Source organism: Zonotrichia albicollis, chromosome 1 (genome assembly GCF_047830755.1).
Source record: "Zonotrichia albicollis isolate bZonAlb1 chromosome 1, bZonAlb1.hap1, whole genome shotgun sequence".
Classification (NCBI taxonomy): Eukaryota; Metazoa; Chordata; class Aves; order Passeriformes; family Passerellidae; genus Zonotrichia; species Zonotrichia albicollis.
The window spans coordinates 33952612-33972677 of record NC_133819.1 but is presented as its reverse complement, the minus strand read 5'-3'; the positions used below and the strand labels follow the sequence as shown (position 1 = coordinate 33972677).

The 20066-nt window shown below is 45.8% G+C and overlaps 2 protein-coding genes across 4 annotated transcripts; both read left to right on the top strand.

Moving 5' to 3' along the window:
• The first annotated feature begins 1550 nt into the window (after positions 1–1550).
• HOXA5 (homeobox A5) lies at positions 1551–19341 on the top strand. Of its 3 annotated transcripts, none has more exons than XR_012579622.1 (3): positions 1551–2113; positions 3104–5221; positions 19166–19341. XR_012579622.1 is itself a non-coding variant. In XM_005480890.4 (2 exons), the coding sequence occupies exons 1-2, from the start codon at positions 1552–1554 to the stop codon at positions 3352–3354; spliced, it is 813 nt and encodes a 270-aa protein (XP_005480947.1). In that variant the 5' UTR covers position 1551; the 3' UTR covers positions 3355–11256. The 3 variants fall into 3 exon arrangements, 1 of the variants encoding a protein (XP_005480947.1); XR_012579624.1 differs by lacking the exon at positions 19166–19341 and having other exon boundaries at positions 3104–5021; positions 5117–11256; XM_005480890.4 differs by lacking the exon at positions 19166–19341 and having other exon boundaries at positions 3104–11256.
• Positions 15225–17725, top strand: HOXA4 (homeobox A4). Its single transcript, XM_074537773.1, has 2 exons — positions 15225–15880; positions 16479–17725. The coding sequence occupies exons 1-2, from the start codon at positions 15289–15291 to the stop codon at positions 16805–16807; spliced, it is 921 nt and encodes a 306-aa protein (XP_074393874.1). The 5' UTR covers positions 15225–15288; the 3' UTR covers positions 16808–17725.
• Positions 19342–20066: the final 725 nt, after the last annotated feature.

The following is a 20066-nucleotide window of genomic DNA, read 5'->3' as shown; positions in this document are numbered from 1 at the left end:
TTAAAAAAACGTTGTATAAATCCCTGTGTATAAACTTTCAGTTAAAGCAAAGATGAATTGCAGGGAGATTTTTTTTTTTTTTTTAATGCCGCTAAACTGCATAGTCTGCACTATAGAATTAAAGTAAAAACTCGGCGTTAAACTTCAGGGGAAGCGAGAGAAGAGGTTTCGAAGTGGGCAATTTTTTGTGGTTCCCGTTGAGCTTACGCTAAGGTTTTGGTGAGCTCAGCTCTGCACTGAGGGGGCTTTGAATTATGGACTACATTTCTTGGAGCTTCGTGAGCTTAGATCGATCTTTTTTCCTTTTATCTTTCTTTCTTTCTCTCTTTCTTTCTTTCTTCCTTCCTCCCTTCCTTCCTTTCCTTCTTATTTGAAGAAAAGATCTTATTAACTTGGGGATTTTCTTTCCTGCTTCTGCGGTATCTTAATTCACATTCGCATTACTTAGCACTGGAAAAAATAAATTGATACTTTGAAGAAAAATAGCTGCCATAAAATGCTTCCACTTCGAGATTTGTAAAAGTAAAATAAGCGCAGAAAAAATATTGATTAATATATATGTTGTATCTCTCATTGCGTGCGCATGAGTGTGTATGTGAAGCTGTGTACAAATGCACTTGTATACGCATCGAGGCTCTTTTGTCTGAAAGGCAGCACAATTTGGGCTACCACTCTAAATGTTTTAAAAGCCAGATCTGGAGAATATAATGCAAAATGGCTACCACCGCATTTAGAGGATTTTTTTCTCTCCGAGAGGCGATGAAATAGCGGCAGCCGTAAAGTCGCCTGGAATCTGACCCCCTAGTTGGAAAAAACGCTGCACGATATTCATCTTTAGCAGATATCTGCCATTTCACATCGGCAGGACCCGGCTGCCTCTCGAAAGCTCCGGCACGGGAATAGGTGTGGGGAAAATTATACATCTATGTATATATGTGTAGAAGGGACACAAGCCTTGCCAGCACCCGAGAACGGATGGTATAGGATTTGTGAACCGGTGTAAAAAAGCCCCGCACGGAGGAGCAGGCAGGCACAAAGCGGAGCTCTCTCCGCACACCCGGCTCGGAGGAGCAATGCCCGCCAGCCCCGCAGCCTCTCCGCCGCTGCCGCTGCCGCTGCCGGTGGCGGCGAGCCCCGCTCCGCTCCGCGCCTCTCCGCGCGGCTCCGCGCCGCCGTCGGGGGCCGTCACCCCGGGCCGACCCCGCGGAGCCGCCGCCATCCCCCGCGCCGCCAGCGGGTGGCGCTGGAGGCCGGCGGACGGGCGGGCGGCGGCGGCGGCGGCGCGCACGGGAGGCGCGCCCCGGGCCGCCCGCGCCCTCCCAGCTCCCCCACCAGTGCACGAGTTTACCTCTAGAGGTCATCAGGCAGGATTTACGACTGGACAACAAAAGCACGTGATGTGAAGCCGTACCCCATATTTGGGTGCCTACGTAGGAGGGAACCAAGTACATGTCCCAGTCATTTCCATAATTCATCATAAATTGTGCAAGGGTGCTATAGACGCACAAAACGACCAAGAGCCACAAATCAAGCACACATATCAAAAAACAAATGAGCTCTTATTTTGTAAACTCATTTTGCGGTCGCTATCCAAATGGCCCGGACTACCAGTTACATAATTATGGAGATCACAGCTCGGTGAGCGAGCAATACAGGGACTCCGCCAGCATGCACTCCGGCAGGTACGGATACGGCTACAATGGCATGGACCTCAGCGTCGGGCGCTCTGCTTCCACTCACTTTGGTGCCAATGAGAGACCCCGCAGTTACCCGGCCAACACCACCTCTGCCTCGACAGAGCCCAGGTACAACCAGCCCGCGACGTCTTCCCACTCGCCTCCCCCTGACCCTCTGCCCTGCACCGCCGTGGCCGGTTCGCCAGTCAGCGAGAGTCACCACGGGGTGAAAAACTCCCTCGCCAACTCCACCAGCACTTCGTCCAATTCCAGCAGCAACACGCACATCAGCAGAGACGGGGTTGGCACCTCGTCTGGGACTGAGGAAGACACTCCAGCAAGCAGCGAGCAGGCAAGTGCCCCGACCGACCAAAGCACAGCCCAGCCTTCACAGCCCCAGATCTACCCCTGGATGCGAAAACTGCACATAAGTCATGGTAAAGCAAATACCCTGTTCTTTCTTTATTTCTCTGGAGGAAAAGGAGGATTTAATGTAAACCGGGTGGCTGCGCCGAGCAAGGTCGGGGAGAGGGGGAGAGGAGGGCGTGAGAGCGGGCAGTCTCCCCGCACACCACAACTCTGATCGCAGGGAAGCACGCTCCCTTCTCTGGGCGAGTCCCCCCCGAAAGGAAAAAAAAAAAAAACCTCTCGGCCCCGAAAACACCGCCCGCCTGGCTGCCAGCGCCGGCGGGGGGAGTGCAAGGCGCCTTGCCGAAGGGAGATCGGGAGCAGAGGCTGCTCCCGGCTCTTCTCTGAATGGGGGCTCTTCCAGTGGGAACGGCGCGCTGACCCCATTTATTTTGCTTAGACATATTAAAAAGAGAATAGGAAAGGGCGAGAAGGGCAGTTTTCACTGCTGGGAAGCCGTGGGGGAGGGGGCAGGGTGAGTCGCCCCAAACTCGGGGTAGAGGGCTCGAGGGGCAAAGCGGGAGAGCAAAGCAACTTCCAGCCCCGGGTACCTGCCCTGCCCTCGCTGCCGGGAGAGCGGCCGGAGGCTCGCTGCCTCCCAGAGCCTTCCCCAGCTCAGCCGTGGGAAAGGGCTGCACGCTTCAGCTTTGCTCTCTGAGCTCTGAAAACCCAGCTATCAGCAGAGACATCCTCCATATCAGCTTATCTGGGGGAGGCATGGGGGAGAACTAACCTTATCAAAAAATTATATTAAAAAAAATAAAAGAAACTGAAAAAAAAAAAATTAGAAAAAATCGAATCGTAAATCCAAGCGAAAACTTACAGAGACTACCAAATCCCCCTCCCCCAAGCCTTTCCTAAGAGGGGCTGGAGGGGGAAACTTGTTGAGCGTTTATCCAAACCAGAAACAAAACCAAAGCAGGACTGAGAATAACGGTCCTGGTTGCTGGTAGCTGCAATGAGACACGAAGGCTCCGAGAGGCTGCTGAGAATCTAAATCATGTACTTTTCTCTTCCAGACAACATAGGGGGACCAGAAGGGAAAAGGGCTCGGACTGCTTACACCCGCTATCAGACCCTGGAGCTCGAAAAGGAATTTCACTTCAATAGATACCTGACCCGCAGAAGAAGGATTGAAATAGCACATGCTCTTTGCCTCTCAGAGAGACAAATAAAGATCTGGTTCCAAAACAGGAGAATGAAATGGAAAAAGGATAATAAGCTGAAAAGTATGAGCATGGCAGCTGCAGGAGGGGCATTCCGTCCCTAAGCGTTTGATCAATTAAAAGTACTGAGCAGTATTAGCTGACCCTGCGTCGTCTCATGTCAGTACTAAGTTGACTTTCTAAAACTTCCTTGTGTTACTTCTGTGAAGAAACCCTGTTCTTGTCGCCCTTATTCATCTTTTAATCATGAGCCTGTTTATTACCATTCTCTCGCGTGTATAAGTAGATCTGCTTTTATCGTACATTTCTTTGTCTTGAATGGCTTTGTCTTGAAAAAAATAATAGATGTTTTAACTTATTTATATGAAGCGAGCTGTGTTACTTGAAGTAACTGTTAAAACAAAACAAAACTCAACAAAAAAGAACAAAAAGGAAAAAAAATAAGTTAAAAAAAAAAGGAGAGAGAGAAAGGAAACCCTCCCCCGGTTTAGTACAAATGTTATGTGTTGCACTCAACCTGCTTAACTGTGCATGTGTGGTCAAGTGTTAATGTCTGTATAGCTCCAAGCTGTTAAAAATATTTTTATTCAAACTACCTATATAATTCCTGTGTAATTAATGCTGTTGTAGAGGTGAAATGATGAAATCAACTGAACTTGTCCTACGTGTAGTGAATAGTGAATCTGTGACGAAAACTGTGATTCCAAGCAGTATGTCCTTGCTGTGCCTTTGTATATGACTCTTTGCACGAACTCTTAGAAGTGGCTCTTATTAAGCGCAGCTTCTGTGATGTATGTTTTTTGTGAACAAAGTTACAAATATAGTCAAAGTCTGGCTGTTTGAGCAAACTGTGATCAGCTTTTTTTTTTTTTAATTATTATTATTATTATTTGTTTTTAAAAAAACCTGACTGGAAATCAACAAAAAAAATAAACTTTCTATTGTAAAGTTTTTGTGATCTGATTTGTGCAAAGCAAGAAGTTGTGCTTCCTGATTTGCCTCTGAAAAAGAAAAAAAAAAAATTAGCCCGTGCAGAGTTTGTTGTAATATTTTACCTGGCTCCTGCTGCACGTTGCGTATGGTGGATGCTGCAATTGTCCGCTACCAGTATTTTTAATTGAAAGTTTGACCATAAGTTCTTCCTTACTTGTTTCTCGCTAGGTGGAAAGCTGCATCGCAGGACCACAATCAACACCCTTTGTGGCTGAATCAACTGTTAACTGTTTGCTGATGGTTGAAATTAAAAAAAAAAAAAAAAAACCACCACAAAAAAAAAAATCAAACCACAACCCAAACCCCAAAACATGTGCTTTGTTAAAATAAGCTGCGAACTCCAGGGTGTGTTTGCATCGCTCTAGAATTTCTCCTGTGGTTTCATTAAGTATATTTTAGGACAGCCATGTCCAAGCCCTCTGCGCCTATTAGTAATCCTCTCTAGCCACATTCCCACTCTTCACCCTTTAAAGATTTTTGGTTTTCTTCGCTAGAATTAGTTTGCTATAAACGTAATGTTACTTACCCCATCAGAGCTTGAATGGTTAACTCTTCTGAGCTTCTAAGAGCAACTAAAGATTTGCACATTTACTGACTGGTTACATTGATGCCTTCCCTTAAAAGTTATAAAACAGTAAACTTTATAAGCCCCAGTTCCGGCTATATGACATTTGGGTGCCAAATGAATAGGGTTTTGTCTATGAATTAGATCGTAAAATCATCCATAGCACAGACAGATAGGCTCACTGGCTATAAAAAGTCACGTGGTGCCATTAAAGTAAGTTTTATGGTTTTGGGGAGTTGACATCCAACATTATATACCACATAACATATAATCTCACTGACGCTGGACTTCATTTGACTCTTTTGCAGGCTACGTGTGCCTCCTGGCCATTCAAATTGTCAGGTTTAGGGACAGAAGTATCCAAACCACAAGTTCTCAGTACTATGTGAAAAATGGCTCCTTGCAAGTCAAAGGTAAGTTTTGTGCACAAGTTCCTTAAAGTTTATTTGTACAGTGGGGAAGCCGAGGTTCCTGCTCGCTCTCGCTGCCTCTCGCCTCTCTCTTTCTTTCTCTTTCTCTTTCCCTTCCTCTCCGCCTGGAGGTTTTCAGGACGGTCCCACCGAGCCCGAGAGGCAGGATCAAGCACTAATGATCCAGGTTGCGCTGCAAATACCTCCCCCCATCCCTTCACTCGCAGCAGCTAGCTCTCTATTTTAACGATCAAATCAAAGTAAACCACAATAAGCGACTTTGGCAGAGATGGATTTTGGGGCCTAGCTTTAATCACTTTGACTACCGCAGAAGATAATTACTTCCTTTGCTCCAATAGACTCTCCAAGTTTGGAGAGGTTTTGTTTAGCAAAGAGTAGTTACTGCAGGCGATTAAAAAAAAGGGAGAAACAAAATAGATTGGGCTTGATATTATCTGGGCAGTATCTTATGGAGGCATGATAGAGTTGGAGGCGTGATGATATGGTAATAATCTTTGGATTGGTGAAATATGCTGCACATCAGAGCCAGTATTAAAATGGCACAGACTGTACTGGAGTGTTTAGATACATATTTTCTGCGTTGGGTTATGCAGAAAGCTTTAGCTGTGTGTATATGCGCATCTGTGAGTGCGTAGTGTGTTTTGGGGATGCGCTTTTATAACACTGCTGTAACTTTTTCCCGGTTCTATACATAACTGCAGAAATAGAAACGTATTTAAATTATATTCATGTGTGCCTGCATGTACAAACCAGTTTGTACTTCTATGTAAAGCCGTGCAGATGCCTATATGTGTCTAATATTGGTGTATTCATGTACACAAAGGGTGTGTACGTGTGTACACATATATATGTTCCTGTGACTTCCTTTTTTTTTTTTTTAAGCGAACCAATTGACTGTAACTTGTAGCATTAATACAAGAGACTACAGGTCATTAGAGTGCTGCAAATTATGAAATACGGGCTTGGTTTATTGAAGATTGTAAATATCCCCCTAGCTCTGCTCTCTCCCTTTCTGCCTTATATTGCTGGCTGCCATTGTGGGGTAGGCCCCAGCTGCGTGTTTACTTCAACATTCTTTTTATTTAAGTGGACTGTTCTCACTAGAGTGTGATTACTCAGCAATAAACTTTATGGCCGGATTTAACTTCAGTCTTTGAATTTCCAGGACTTGAATGAAAGGGTGAAAGGAACTCTGTCTTTCTCTGGGTAACATTAAGGCCTGATCCTTATCCTCAGAGCTGTTACTTTGGCGAGTGATCTCGGGGGGTATAAACAGACTAGTCAGGGGCCATGGTAGAATTCTGAGAATTGCCTATTATCTATCTATCTATCTATCTATCTATCTATCTATCTATCTATCTATCTATCTATCTCTCCAAACCAGTTGTGGGTACTTCTTTCTCTGCATAGGTTTGGAGTAACATTGATTCAGCAGATTGCATTGTTTTCTTTTATGTGTCCTAAAGTCGGGTTTGCAAAAGAATGGAGTGGTTTGATGTGAGACAGAGATGGGCTTTGTTTTATTTCGCTAGTGCTATGTCATTTGAATGTTGTGGTTTAGGCTGGTTTGGCTACTGTGAGCGAAAATGGGAGAAAGGCACAGGGTTTTAGGAGGGTAAGGTTGTTGTGTACCTCTGCAAAGTCTGCATATTGCTGACTGACCCCTATTTTTAATTTATTAGTCTTTAAAGAAATGGTAGTATCTAAGGTAGGTTCATCCCAAAGAGCTCAGTTTTAAAAGCATTTAATATTTAAAGTCAACCCTTGCGGAAGATAAATAGAGTCTGATGCCTTTGTGTCTGTCGATCCTTCCTGTCAGCACTAAACAAACACATCTGCATATATTTCATATTAAAAAAAATGAGAAAGGCTTTAAAAGAGCATATCCAAATGCACATTTGAAAATCATTTCCTTTTAAACAGCTGGAGATTTTATAGTACTCTACTTGACACATTTTCGTCAATAGGAATATCAGAAAGTTGTATATGATAGGCATGTATTATATTATACTATATGCCATAAAATTTTATAGTTTGAGGCAAGGCATGAAAAACCCTTAAAAGTTTGGTCTTCATTTATATATAGGTCGTTTTCCAAGGAAAACCCTTTGCTTGTAGACGGGAATGATACCAGACACAAACAGCTCATGATTACTCAGTATTTAACAACACTGACCTATTTGAATTAACTGGCTAATATACAAGTACGCACCGACGCCCGTTGGACTAATATTTTAGGATCCTGGATATCATCCTGGATTGTAATTTTTCATTGCCTAGAGTGAAAAGATTTGCTACTGTGTATTTTCCACATTTTTGAATGTGGCTTCTGGACCATATCCCACACAAAACAATGTACAGTCGTTCAAGAACTATGGAAAAGAAAAATATCCCTAGGTCCAGAAGCGTATGAGCCCGCCTGTACTGCAAAAAACACTAGCAACCAAAGAAAGTTAGCTAGAAATCACAACTTCACCCTGTTTCTGGCCCTGCCCTGTATTAAGCATCGCAGTTGAAACCATTCAAACACAGAAATGCGTTAAGATTTCCTAATACGCTCTGAAATTTGAAATTCAAACGAGCCCAGACTGCCGAACTCTGCGAAAATAGTCCCAGATCCGAATTGTTTTCCGAGGGAAAATGTCGTAGGAAACTATACCTGAGAATCAGGAGAGAGGTTTTATCTGCGCACCTTATTTTTCTGATGAGTTTAGGGGATTGATAAATGCAAGGTTTTTTCTATTTTAAGAATGGCACGTTGCGTTCTGCGTTTTGAAATACAGTTTACTTAATCCTTTGAAAGAAATACTTGCAGTGTCTCATGTCTAAGTGTAAAAACCAATTAAAGATTAGGCAGCTCCCTTAATGTGTGGAACTGGTGACTTTGCAAGACTTAACTTTCTCTAAACCAGGAGTGTAACAATCCAATGGAAAGTCATCCGTAAATTACAGCTCTGCAGCCTTGTCTAAACTATGCAAATGCCCTAATTTCAGAACAAGGAGATTATTATTCTGCCGTTTCCTTACATGTAATAAGTGTGTATCTGTGGAAAGGTGACAATAGAGGAGTTTGCAATTTGCTCCATGGGAAATTGAATGGAACCGATCATGAGGGGGGAGATCAGGAGGTTTCGATTTCTAACGCTGAATACGGGAGCAATGAGTTTTCCCTCCCCGTAAATACAGATTTGACGCATTTAATGCAGACACGAGTAAATCTCCTGACCAAGTTAAGATGTCGTTTGCTTTCTTAGTCCTTTCTCTTTCTGCCCTCAAAATCTCCCGGATTTGAGGCTAGGGTCACTAGCTAGAGCGGAAAACCACAGTTCCCACAATCTTCTGGTCATCTTTGAAGATATTATCCCTTTCAAATTAAAGCATCTTCACTAATGTCTCTCTGTAAGGCAAATACTCATGGACCACCCCGGTCACATGTTCCTGTAACTATGCGCACCAACAATTTCAAATCTGACACAGAGATCGTGTAAAATTTGCATGGATTTTGCCTTATAAGACGCAAAAGGAATCTTTTCTATATCCCCTCCCCCCAAAAAATGTCTTTTCAATAATAATATTTGCTATGAAGGTTATTGGGTAATTATTGCAATTTTGTGGAACAGTCCTTGCTTGAGGTGAAGTCTGTCTCCGGATAATAAATGGCAGCCCGTGCAGTTCACTGCCAGGTTAAGTAAATGCAGAAAAGATAAATCTGCACACCCTAGGAATCACCAGCAGAGCTCGCTTTAGACCAAGTTCACAGTCAACTCGTTTGCCTAGACAAGGCTTCGCAAACAATTAGACTTGTTTCTTTATGCTTAAATCAAGGAGAAATGACTAAAACCCTTCAGCAGAGAGCTGCAGCTTTTCCCCCAACGCTCGTCGTTCCATTCCTTCCAACCTCACGCCCGGAACTTACCCAGCAATTCACCTGCAATTGTAACCATTTAGCGCCTTTGAGTAACAGGCTTCCCTCCAACGCTGCCGAAAGGCTGTGCAAACTGATCTAGCAGCATTTTACAAAGCTGAGAGGTTAAGGAAAAGAAAAAAACAATTAAAAATGCAAAAGTATCCGATTTCTCAGCAGCAAGAAGAAGGAAAAAAAAATAGCAACAATAAAAAAGAGAGCCCTTAGAAAGCAGGGGGAAACAAGCAGAAGTATTGAAACAAACAGTGCGAGTCTCTTACTCCTAAAAGAAGCTGCATAGCTTTTGTATATCTTTGTGGTTAAGGGCGTTACAACTGCAGGTCAAAAAGTTGAGGGTCAAAAGTTTACGTTTTGCACCACTCTTAGTCATTCGCCCAGACAGAGTTTGATGTCAATGTTATAGCCGAGATCTTGACTATCAGCACAAAAGATAAAATAGCTTTGAGTTACGTGTGTATCACAGTATGGACTCCAGGTGAACCCTACTGGCTGAATGACCTCAATTACCAAGGAAAGGATAGAAAATTCCTCTTTTCAAGAGTAATACACGTTGTATTTCATCTTGAATTATCAGCCACATTTGTGTCTGAATATCTCGGGTTCAGCCGCGGCAGGTAAACACGCGTGTTACCCCCACAGAAGCCACTGATGCTGCCTCCTCCAAAAGTCAGGTAGCAAAATGTCTCACCCTTGTTTATTATATAATAACCTGCTCTAAGAGGTTTAATGTTAAGCCTTCTCACTTTGCAAAATGGCAGGAAGATAAGATAGGAGCGAAGCTATTAACGCGTGTATCGATCCTCGCCGCGTCTTTGTTTTTGCTCTCATTTCTGTAGCGACCGCTAAACTGTGCTTAAACAGGACATGCCGGAGATAATACGGGCTATATGTTTGGTCCGAAGGAGCTCGTTTGAAATGCGGAGCGGTGGGGCCGTGGTGCGATACCCCTGGAAAATATTACGGAGAAGCTGGCGCCCTGCGCCTCTCCGTGATTTGGAGGGTTCTCACAGCCTTCTGGAATTACCCGAGGCGGCAGTTCCCAGCGAAATTGGGAGTAGGACTCGTTGTTTTTCCTCTAGCCACCCACCCCTCTTCACCCTTCCAAGAAAAAGTTTAGTGGAATTTCTTAGCGCGGAGAGATTCCCACATTGCTGGGATTTTTTTGTTCCCAGTGCCGCCTCTGAGTAAAAGCTTAAGCTCCTTGGTTAGACGTGTCTGCAGGGAGAACTAGCCAATATTGCTCAAGCAACTTCATTTTGGAGGGCGTCATCGCAGACTGGATTCAGCTTGAAATTTTAAGGCTGAGGGGTCGATGGAAGAGGGAAACGATACTCAAATATAGCCATAATCAGACCTGAAAGGTGTGGAGGAGGCGACAGTGCGACAAGGAAATCCGAGAAAGAGCGCACCTCACCCCCAGCCACGCATTGCTGCCTTTCCACCCCCAAGGCAGCAGCCTACACCGGCCTCTGTGTAACTGGTACGCGTGAATTATTTGCCAGAGACACAGCTGGATCGTGGCAGGCGAGCCCTGTATCTTGGGAACAAGTACGCGAGAGGTTAGATATCAGATTAGCCAAAGTGATTATCGGAGATTGTGCCTAAAGTACCTGCTGAAGCCTGGAAAGTGTGTAATGCAAGTGTTTGCTCGGCGTGTAGACGCTGTTCACAAGTTGTTGCCGCTGCTCACTTGTAGCGAGCCCTGGCACTGCGCGTTTAGGGAGCCTGCCCGCTCTGGAGATAGTATATAACCTTTCACATCCAGACTATTTATTTGGTGTAAGAGCGAAGCCTGATAACAAGCTAAAAACCGTAGCCAAATATCTATTTTGTTAGAGAATAGCAGGCGGATTGTTTCCAAGAATAACAATGCGTCTTTGATATACCCAGAATGAAAGCTGTTACTATAACCGGCTTACTCAAGAGTAGGTGACAGAAATCCATTATTTCCTCACTAAAACAATTAGTGGTCCGAATTCCGTATTTTAAATCTGGTTTAGAATAAAAATATCAATGAGAATAATTTCAAAGAAGTTGAAACGGCGACTTACATAAATATTGACTCTTTTCAATTATTGTTTAAATTGTCCCCCCCCCCCCCCCAAAAAAAAAAAAAAAAAAAAAAAGCCAACGGGCTAGAACAGGACAGTTCAGTTAATAATTTGAGACGAACTCTTTCTGTCCTTTCACTCTCTGCATTCAGCACGCTGCTCTCTGGCGTGGAAGGTCTGCTCAAAAGACCATTCATTTAAAATCCGGGCACAAATCACATTTTACGTGTGTTTATTTAAGCGCACCAGGACAGGGTGAGCAAACCCTGCCAACCATCCCGTTGTTAAGAGGAGCCCCAGTGCCAGGGAAACCATCGCTTTTATCAAATGCTGAACTTGGGGCAAAAATGCCAACATTGCCCCGGCAGCGCCCATCGGGAAGGACGCTCTCATCCGCGGAGGCAGGAGCAGCCTCGGGGCTGTATCATTCCCAGGAACAAAGAAAGGAATACAGTCGATACATTCCATAACGTTTACATTTTCCCTCGATTTTTTTTCTTATTTTTCTCTTAGAAGAAGTGACCTGGGCAAAGCACCCTGCTATCTAAAAGACACTGTTATAGACCTTTTAGAAAAACTAAGTCCAAGGCCGAGGTGAACTTCAGGTCACCGCGTCTAACAAATATGAAAATGTCGCCTGGTGAAGGGCACGCCTTGTTATTTAACAAAGACTGTCAATGTGTAAGATTAATAAGAAACAAAATGCACACGGTGTCACTTTTCGGTCACTTTGAAACTTGGGACAGCCTCGCATTCAAGAGGGGAAAGCTGGGACTAAATATATTCAAAATGGTTCAAATCAAAGTCAAACCAGGCTGCTAGTGCGATTCTTCCTCCTCCTACCGCTCTCGGTGGAGGATGCCCGGCACGGCAAAAGGTTGACTTGAATTATTATTATTATTATTATTATTATTATTATTATTATTATTATTATTATTATTATTATTATACTACAACTATTATTATTGCCGTTGTTATTATAATTTTCTCTTTCGTGGTAATTATGTCTTAGCTGCGTATGTGGAGGGTAACAGGAATGCTTGCCTGTTTCACAAGAAAAAGAGGGATCCCCTTTTTGTCCCTCTTTCGGTATGTATTGAGTTGCTTCTTCTTGGTGCATGAAAATTTACTCTCTCCCTCTCAACTTAATTCCAGTGCTGTCCCCATCCCATTCTCGGCCAGCCTCGGCCAGGAAACTCTCTCTTCTTTATTAATTGATTGAAGTCTCCTTCTCCAGTGAAATCGAGCCTTTAGTCCTTCTAGAAAAATAAGGGAGCTGGCCTATTTTATCCTATCCTTTTCTTTCTTTGAGAACTTAGGGTGATGGTACAAGTTTGTTAAAGGGAAGTACTGGGGGAAAAAAGGGTTTGAGATTGTTTATTACAGCCATAAATCTTGCAGTAAAATGTCGAAATGGCCGTGTGCAAGATAACACTTGGTGGTCTTGGCTGGGTTCTTGTTTATGATAACAAAACCAGAAAGACACGGAACAGGCCTTTTGGAGGTCCTGCTTCAGCACATCTTCACAGACCAAGAGCACCGCACGAAAAAGCCAGACTTGAGCTGGGCAGCTCAGGTCACCTTGCAGATTTACACTCGTATACAAAACTGAGTCCTTCTCTCTGTAACCAAGTGCCAGAGCCCTCCTGTAGAAAAGGGCACGGTGAAACTTTGAGATCTAATCGCAGTAAATAATATGAAGCAGAGCCCGGCCAACTCTCCCAATATAGCGGTGATCTTACAAACCGAGACAACACTTCTCGTTGTGTTTTACTGTGGCGTGGGAACACGGCAGCCCGCCGTAGTGCTCCGGCCACAGAGCCTCAGGACTTATGCCGAGGATAATATTTACGATACCCCAGTGTAATTCATCTGGTGCTAGCCGGCAGGTATTTGTATGTATGCGTCTCTGTATGTGCATGTATCTCTTTATACCGGGAAAATGCTATCGTGGTTGGACTTCGGCGGTCTTTTTTTTTAACAGTCATACAGATGGGAGCTTTTTTCCTTTTAGGAAATGGGTTTGCTGTTGTTTTGTTGTTTGTAATCTAAATAAAACAATCTCCCCTTTTCTATGAAATGTGTGCTGTTGAGGAGTTGCGGCTGTCTCTGTGTGTAACCGCGTGTGTGTAACCGCATTTCCTCTCCACGCAGAGTAAATAGAGAAACTTATCTATTACTCTAGTTAGAGTTCCATAGATGTGCTGTTGGAAATGAGTAAGTAAATGTGTTTTAACTCTCTTTACAAATTAGACATTCGATAGTAGGAGGAAATGAGTGATTGTTTAGATAAGTACCCCAGTATACCCAAGTGCTGGAAATGTTCTAACATATTACAAGCCGCATGCAATGTGCGTGCCTATGTGTCTGTGGATAAAATATAAATCGATACGCTGTGTGTCTTGTTAGATAGAATATATATTCAAATAGAATTTTATTGCATGTATCCATTATCTATTAAACTGCAAAAGACAATAATCTGAATTTAAACCAGGGTAACTGTTAGTGTAATATCTTTAGGAAGGCAAGATCTAAACTGTATCATATTTACGCTTGATATATTAGAAGTATTTTCCCATACCAGCAGATGAGATTTAGCCACTCAGCAATTATATTCTCTAAGGGTGTGGTAAATATTTCTATCTGCTTATATTCTTTCCTGTACAGATAAAAAAAATAATCTGGAAAAGTTCGCGCCTACTCCAAATGTGGCAGACTAACTGACTTTCAATAAGTACTTTTTGTCCCCTTAGAATAAGAGCGTAATTAGTTTAACCATCAAATTTCAATTACCTAAGGTCAGGGCGCTTGCCTCGTTTCCCCCTGAGCTGCAAATACCGTTAGCAGTCTCAGTTTTAGTAACCTAGAAGTGCCCGGGTGCCCTCTCCCTCCTACACCAGGGTTTGCGAGCTACTGCTGCGAAGGCGCTAGCGATTTCTTATGGAAGTGAAAATTAAAAATAAACCCCAGACGAGGCACACCAAACCAACGGACTTAAATTCGTAGTTCAGAAAGCTCTGCTCCGCGGGGAGGGATGCTCCCAGTGAGCCCTGTAATCGCCGGTAGGAAGTGTTTGATACCGTCGTGTCCGTCTTCCCCTCTCCCTTCCCCCTCTGTTCCCCGTAATTTTCAGGGTCTCTCTATGTCTTGCTCCCCGCAAGCCCCTCGAGGACTCTCCTCGGCCTCCCCGAGACCTTCGTTCTAACTTTCCCTCCAATTAGCCCAGCTCCAAAGGGGCACAGGGCTGTCCCTGGAGCCTGGGCGGTCCGCAGCGGCGGGGCGCTGGGGACAGAGGCTGCAGGGCGGCCGGTGGCCTGTGCCCGACAGCCGCTGCCGCCCTCTGCCTGCGCGCAGCCCCGGCGTTCGGAGATGGGCTCGTTCAAAGGGATTGTGCAACGCCTTGTGCAATGCCTGCCTCCCTCTGGATCGCGCAGCTGGGCTGCGCTCCGCTTCCTCGCCCCGCTTCCTACACTCTCCCACGGGAGAACGAGGACACAAAAAGTGCTGGGGCAGGCGGGGCGGGTGGGAGACTGTCAAAGCCGGATTAGTTTTATCTCGCTTGACACCGCGACTGCTGGACGCGGCCCGGACCGGCGGGCGGGAGGAGCCGGGGATGCTGGTGAGGAGCGGACGCGGGGCGCTCCCTCTCCAGGCAGCCTCCGCCCGCGGGGGAGGCGCGGTCCCCGCCGAGGGTCCGCGGGCGCGGAGCTGCCCTGCGGCCGCTCGTCCCTCTTCCATTTCCTGATCCGGGGTCCGCGGCCCCGCGCGGTAATTGGCGCTGGCGGTCAGGTGGTGGCGGGGCGGCGGGGGGTGCGGGTGTGTGTGTGCGCGGGTGTGTGTTTGTGTGTGTTGTAGGCGCTCCAGGGGTGGGAAGAGAGGAAGGGAGGGGAGTGCAGCGGGGAAGGGGGGGGGGAAGGGCTGGAGGCCCAAACTTTGGCAGCGGCAGCACTTGACAGCAGCGGGAGGGGGAGAGGGAGGGAAGGGAGGGAAGGGGGGGGGAAGGGGAGGGGCCTCGCCGAGCCCAGAAAAACGACAACGCGAGAAAAATTAGTATTTTTGCACTTCACAAATTAATGACCATGAGTTCGTTTTTGATAAACTCCAACTACATCGAGCCCAAATTCCCTCCCTGCGAGGAATACACGCAGCACAGCGGCAGCGCCGGCAGCTCCGCCAGCTACCACCCGCACCACTCGCACCCGCACGCCCCGCCGCCTCCGCCGCCGCCGCCGCCGCCGCACCTGCACGCCGCGCACCCGGGCCCGGCGCTGCCCGAGTACTTCCCGCGGCCGCGCCGGGAACCGGGCTACCAGGCTCCGGCGGCGCCGCCAGGGCCGCCGGGGCCGCCTCCCGAGGCGCTCTACCCCGCGCAGGCACCCTCGTACCCCCAGGCGCCCTACAGCTACAGCAGCGCCGGCAGCGCCGCCCCGGGCCCCGAGCAGCCGCCCCCGGGCTCCTCGCCGCCGCCGCCCGCCAAGGGCCACCCCGGCCCGCCCCAGCCCCTGCTCCCAGGCCATGCCCTGCAGCGCCGCTGCGAAGCTGCCCCCGCCGCCGGGGCCGGCACCGGGCCCGCCTGCCCGCTGCTGCCCGACAAGAGCCTGCCCGGGCTGAAGGGGAAGGAGCCGGTGGTCTACCCCTGGATGAAGAAGATCCATGTGAGCACGGGTGAGTTGCCCTTGCCAGGGGGAGGTGGGGATGCGCCTGCAGAGGAGGGAAGGGGGGAGGGTGCTCCCGGGACCGGGATGGGTCGTGGCGTGTGTGGCTTTTTTCCCTCCTCCTTCTCCCTCCGCGTTTCCTAATAGTAAAGGAAAAAAAAAAAAAAAGGAAAGAAAAATTCAAGAAAAAAAAAAAAAAGAAAAGAAAAGAAAAGAAAAGAAAAGAAAAGAAAAAAAGGAAAAAAAAAAAAAGAAAAAGAAAAAAGAAAAAAGTGAGAAACCTTTTGTATCCGGGGTCCTTTATCAAAAGATTTACGAGACGCCAAACTGTTAGGGCAGTAATTATAGCCCCCATAAATTTAATTGCCCTGCAGTGGCTCTGGGCCATGTGTCTTTGAAGCTTTTCTTCTAACCCAAATGCCCATCACCATTTTTTATTGCTCCTCGATTGTCCCCACTGTCGATAGGCTGGGAAACAATTTTTCTTGCCGTTTATGTATCTTATGTGAACCCGGTGTCAAGTTATTATATAATGATTATGTTCCATCCCTTCCCCTCTCCTTTCCTCTCCGCGTGTGTATGTGTGTGCCTGTGTGTGCACGTTTCAGTCAACCCCAATTACAACGGAGGGGAGCCCAAGAGGTCCCGCACTGCCTACACCAGACAGCAGGTCCTGGAGCTGGAGAAGGAGTTTCACTTCAACCGCTACCTGACCAGAAGGCGACGCATCGAGATCGCGCACACCCTCTGCCTCTCCGAGCGCCAGGTCAAAATCTGGTTCCAGAACAGGCGCATGAAGTGGAAGAAAGACCATAAACTGCCTAACACAAAGATGCGCTCCTCAAACCAGTCCACACTGAGCCAGCAGTCCAAAGCACAGACACAGGGCCACCCCCATCCGCTCGATGGGGCTACACCCAACGCAGCTGCGCTATAAATACGGTTTTTGGTTTGAGTCTTTTTGGTCTTTTTTTGTTTGGTTGGCTTTTTATTTTTTTGTCGTTGTTGTTGTTGTGTTTTTTAAAATATATATATATACCTATCTATTGGGGTTTTCAAGCTGCCTCGAGGTGGAGGCTGGCCTTTTGGACCAAACTGTGTAAAACAAAACAGGAGCAGAAAAGGAAGACGAGACGTGTCCAAGAACGGGCACATGTTTAAACCAAAACCCGGACGATTGTCTACATTGTATATAGATAATGGTTCCATGCCCATCATTTTTTTCTATTTATGGAAACCCTCTCTTGCCCTCGGTGTAAGAGAGGGATGGATGCTGTCATGGACGAATTCTCTGTACCTAAGACGGACTCTTTTTTTTTTTTTTTTTTTTTTTTTTTTTAGGGAACACGTTAAAAATAAAAAAAAATGTTTAAAACAAAGCAAAGAGCTCGTGAGACACTTGTGTAAGGCATTGACTTGAATAGCGCTATTCTGTGGTGTGTTCATGGATTTCTCTGTGCGTGCTTGTGTGTGAGATGGTGCACAGGCACGTATACACACACAGACCAACATGGGAGAATGAACACGTCCACAAGAGGTTAAAGACTTGTGAAAAGGTCCCCTCACGCTGTCTAAAGGAAAATGTTTTATGTATCAAAGGTAACTTAACTGGTTTTAAGTGTAGTCCCCTCAGTAGCTGTGATCTATTAGTTTTTCTCCACATTCCCTATTGCATTTATTTAAAGAAATATTGTTATAAAGGCTGTTGCTGTCTTCATATTTGGCACCGTCTAAATAGTTTGGGTCCATGTACAATTTGTGGATTTTTGGTGTAATGTATAACAGTGCCAAATGCTAGTAATAAAGATTATTCTGTACAAAAGAATTAAACGCTTGAAACACAAGTCCACTACGTGCTGTTTCATCCACCTTGTGCATGGCTGGTGTTGGCATCAGGAATGGAAACCAACAGTTTAATGCATTGTTTTGACTTGGATTCATCTTGTCAATAAGGTAATGGTTATTTTAAATATGGTGAAAAAACTCCTGACTCCTATTCGCCTGGCTGGGAAAAATTGAGTTGCAGGACGAGGAAAGGTCTCGCTTCATTGTATAGGTGAGTGGTGCTCTCTTTAGCTGACTTAGGCAGAATGAGCCCGACTCCACCGCTGGCCGTGCGACTGTTTTCAGCTGCCTGACAAGAGAAACTGTGCTTCTTCTGGGAGCCAATAAGCTCCCATGCCGTGATAACACTTTGAATCTTTAACCAGTCGTGGTTTATTAATTCATTTTCACCTGATTATGATTTCTTAGCTGGCTAGCACGGTTTAAGGGGAATACATGAACGGTAACCTAAAATTTCTTTTTAAGCTGCCTTTTCTGTTTCTATTTACTTTTTTTCTTTTTTTTTAAGATTATTTCAAAATGTGTTGAGAAAGCCTTGGTATACACATGAATTTGGGTACAACTCATGAGACTTTTTTGACCGAGATTGTCACAACTATTGTGGCAAAATGGGATTCAGCTGGTTCCAGCTCAGGCTGTGCATCTCCCTGGTTCCAGACAGCTGAGGAGTTCAGGCAAAGCAGAGCTGCTAACAGAGCTGCTTGGGGCTTTCACGAGACGGTGTAGCACTGAGCTAGGCAGGAAGGGTCTTGGAAAGGAGCTCAAGTGCTACTAAATCTTCCAGGGAAGACCTGCAGGCCAATAGTTATTTATTTACTCACCCAAATACATACAAGATGGATTCTTGGAATCAGTGCTTGTCTTCACCTAAGTGGGGCCACCAGGACCAGGGGGCATCATCATCCCTGGTTGAGGTAGCACCAGGCTCCATAGGTTGTGCCAGCATCCCTGCCTAGCCATGGAACATGTACCATCCCAGAGGAAAATGGAATGTGCCACTGGCAGAACACGTTCAGCATCAGGAAGGTGGCAGCTGTAAACACCCTCAGCAAACACGGCTGTCCCCATACCCGACCAAGGAGTAGGCCTGAAAAGCACACTTGTGCTCACATATTGCTGTTTGCTAAATCCTGAGTCGCCAGTTGTCTCCTTATAAAGGGGAAAAATATAGCTGTGTGCCAGGTAACTACTATCTGCAAATGTGTAATTCTTCATTTGGTTTATTGCTTGAGAATCCCTTAACGTGTTTAGAGCCAAAATTAGCACAACTGAGCAAAATTCCAGCTGAAACATATTAACTGGCAGTGCAGGATTTCTTTAGTGTGCAGCCTATGCGTACAAACCTGGTTTGCTCCCATTGTAAAGAGAAATGAAATCACGCTGCAAATAGCAATTTTAGGGAGAATCATTAATCACCTCCTACAATAAATACTTCTTTGTAATTCAACAGTGGTTCTGAAAGGCATTCTCTTGGAAAAGTCTGTGAAGACGCAAAGGATTTTCCTGGGGGAAAAAAAAAAGTGGTCATGTGTAAAGACACAGCATCTTGGCTGTCTCCTAAAAAAATGTACATTCTCTTGCTGGAGATTGAGCTGCGGACTGCAAAATACCCCATGGCCGATTATCATCGTTTAAGGTAAATTCTCCTTCCTTCTCTTCCCCTTCTGCCTGTGCTGAGAGCAGAATGCTGCTCCCGGGCTGGGAGCCCTCTGCTCCCCGTCCAATACCTCCCGTCTTTACAATAACCTCAAAAATTACATCGTCCTGTTTAAATTCTCGCATTGTGCTCCCTTTGCTAAGGCAACCAGGAGTTCACCGAAAGGACAAATTTTCTATCCCATTAATTGTTTTTTTTAGAGGAGCAGACTGACCCTTCAAACCCTTGACCTTTAAAGACAGTATTCTTTTTAATCCGGCACTTGGACCTAAATGTCTCTGCCCCCCTCCCTCTCTCTCGCTCTCCCGGTGTCTCTCACACGCGGATTTATCTGCTCTGGCCACAAAGGCGAGCACAGCTCAAAACGCTGGAAGTGGAAGTGTGTCAATATTTCAAAGAAAGACCAAATCACCTCGGAGTCAATTTGCTGTCAGCAGGGAACGCCACTCGGTTAACCCCGGCACCCACCTCCCCTCCACCCACCAAGAAAAATACTTCTCTTCCGAGATCCCATCCTCGTTTCTCCTGCAAGCTCTTGCTATACCTGGTGTTTCATTACAGGAGGAGCTGAACTGTGACAAGCGCCTTGTGGTATTTAATAACCAGGGCCATCCTGCACAGGGGGATTACGCAATGCTAGGATTTTTTTTCTTTATTTCTTCCTTTCTTTTTTTTTGTAATTTTTTATTTGCTT

What these genes read in the sequence shown, in the direction of transcription:
- HOXA4 (XM_074537773.1), top strand. Translation starts at nt 15,289, where the DNA reads ATGACCATGAGTTCGTTTTTGATAAACTCCAACTACATCGAGCCCAAA. An exon ending in GAAGATCCATGTGAGCACGG is followed by an intron (nt 15,881 to 16,478) that starts GTGAGTTGCCCT and finishes TGCACGTTTCAG; the next exon opens with TCAACCCCAATTACAACGGA.
- HOXA5 (XM_005480890.4), top strand. Translation starts at nt 1,552, where the DNA reads ATGAGCTCTTATTTTGTAAACTCATTTTGCGGTCGCTATCCAAATGGC. An exon ending in AAAACTGCACATAAGTCATG is followed by an intron (nt 2,114 to 3,103) that starts GTAAAGCAAATA and finishes TTTCTCTTCCAG; the next exon opens with ACAACATAGGGGGACCAGAA.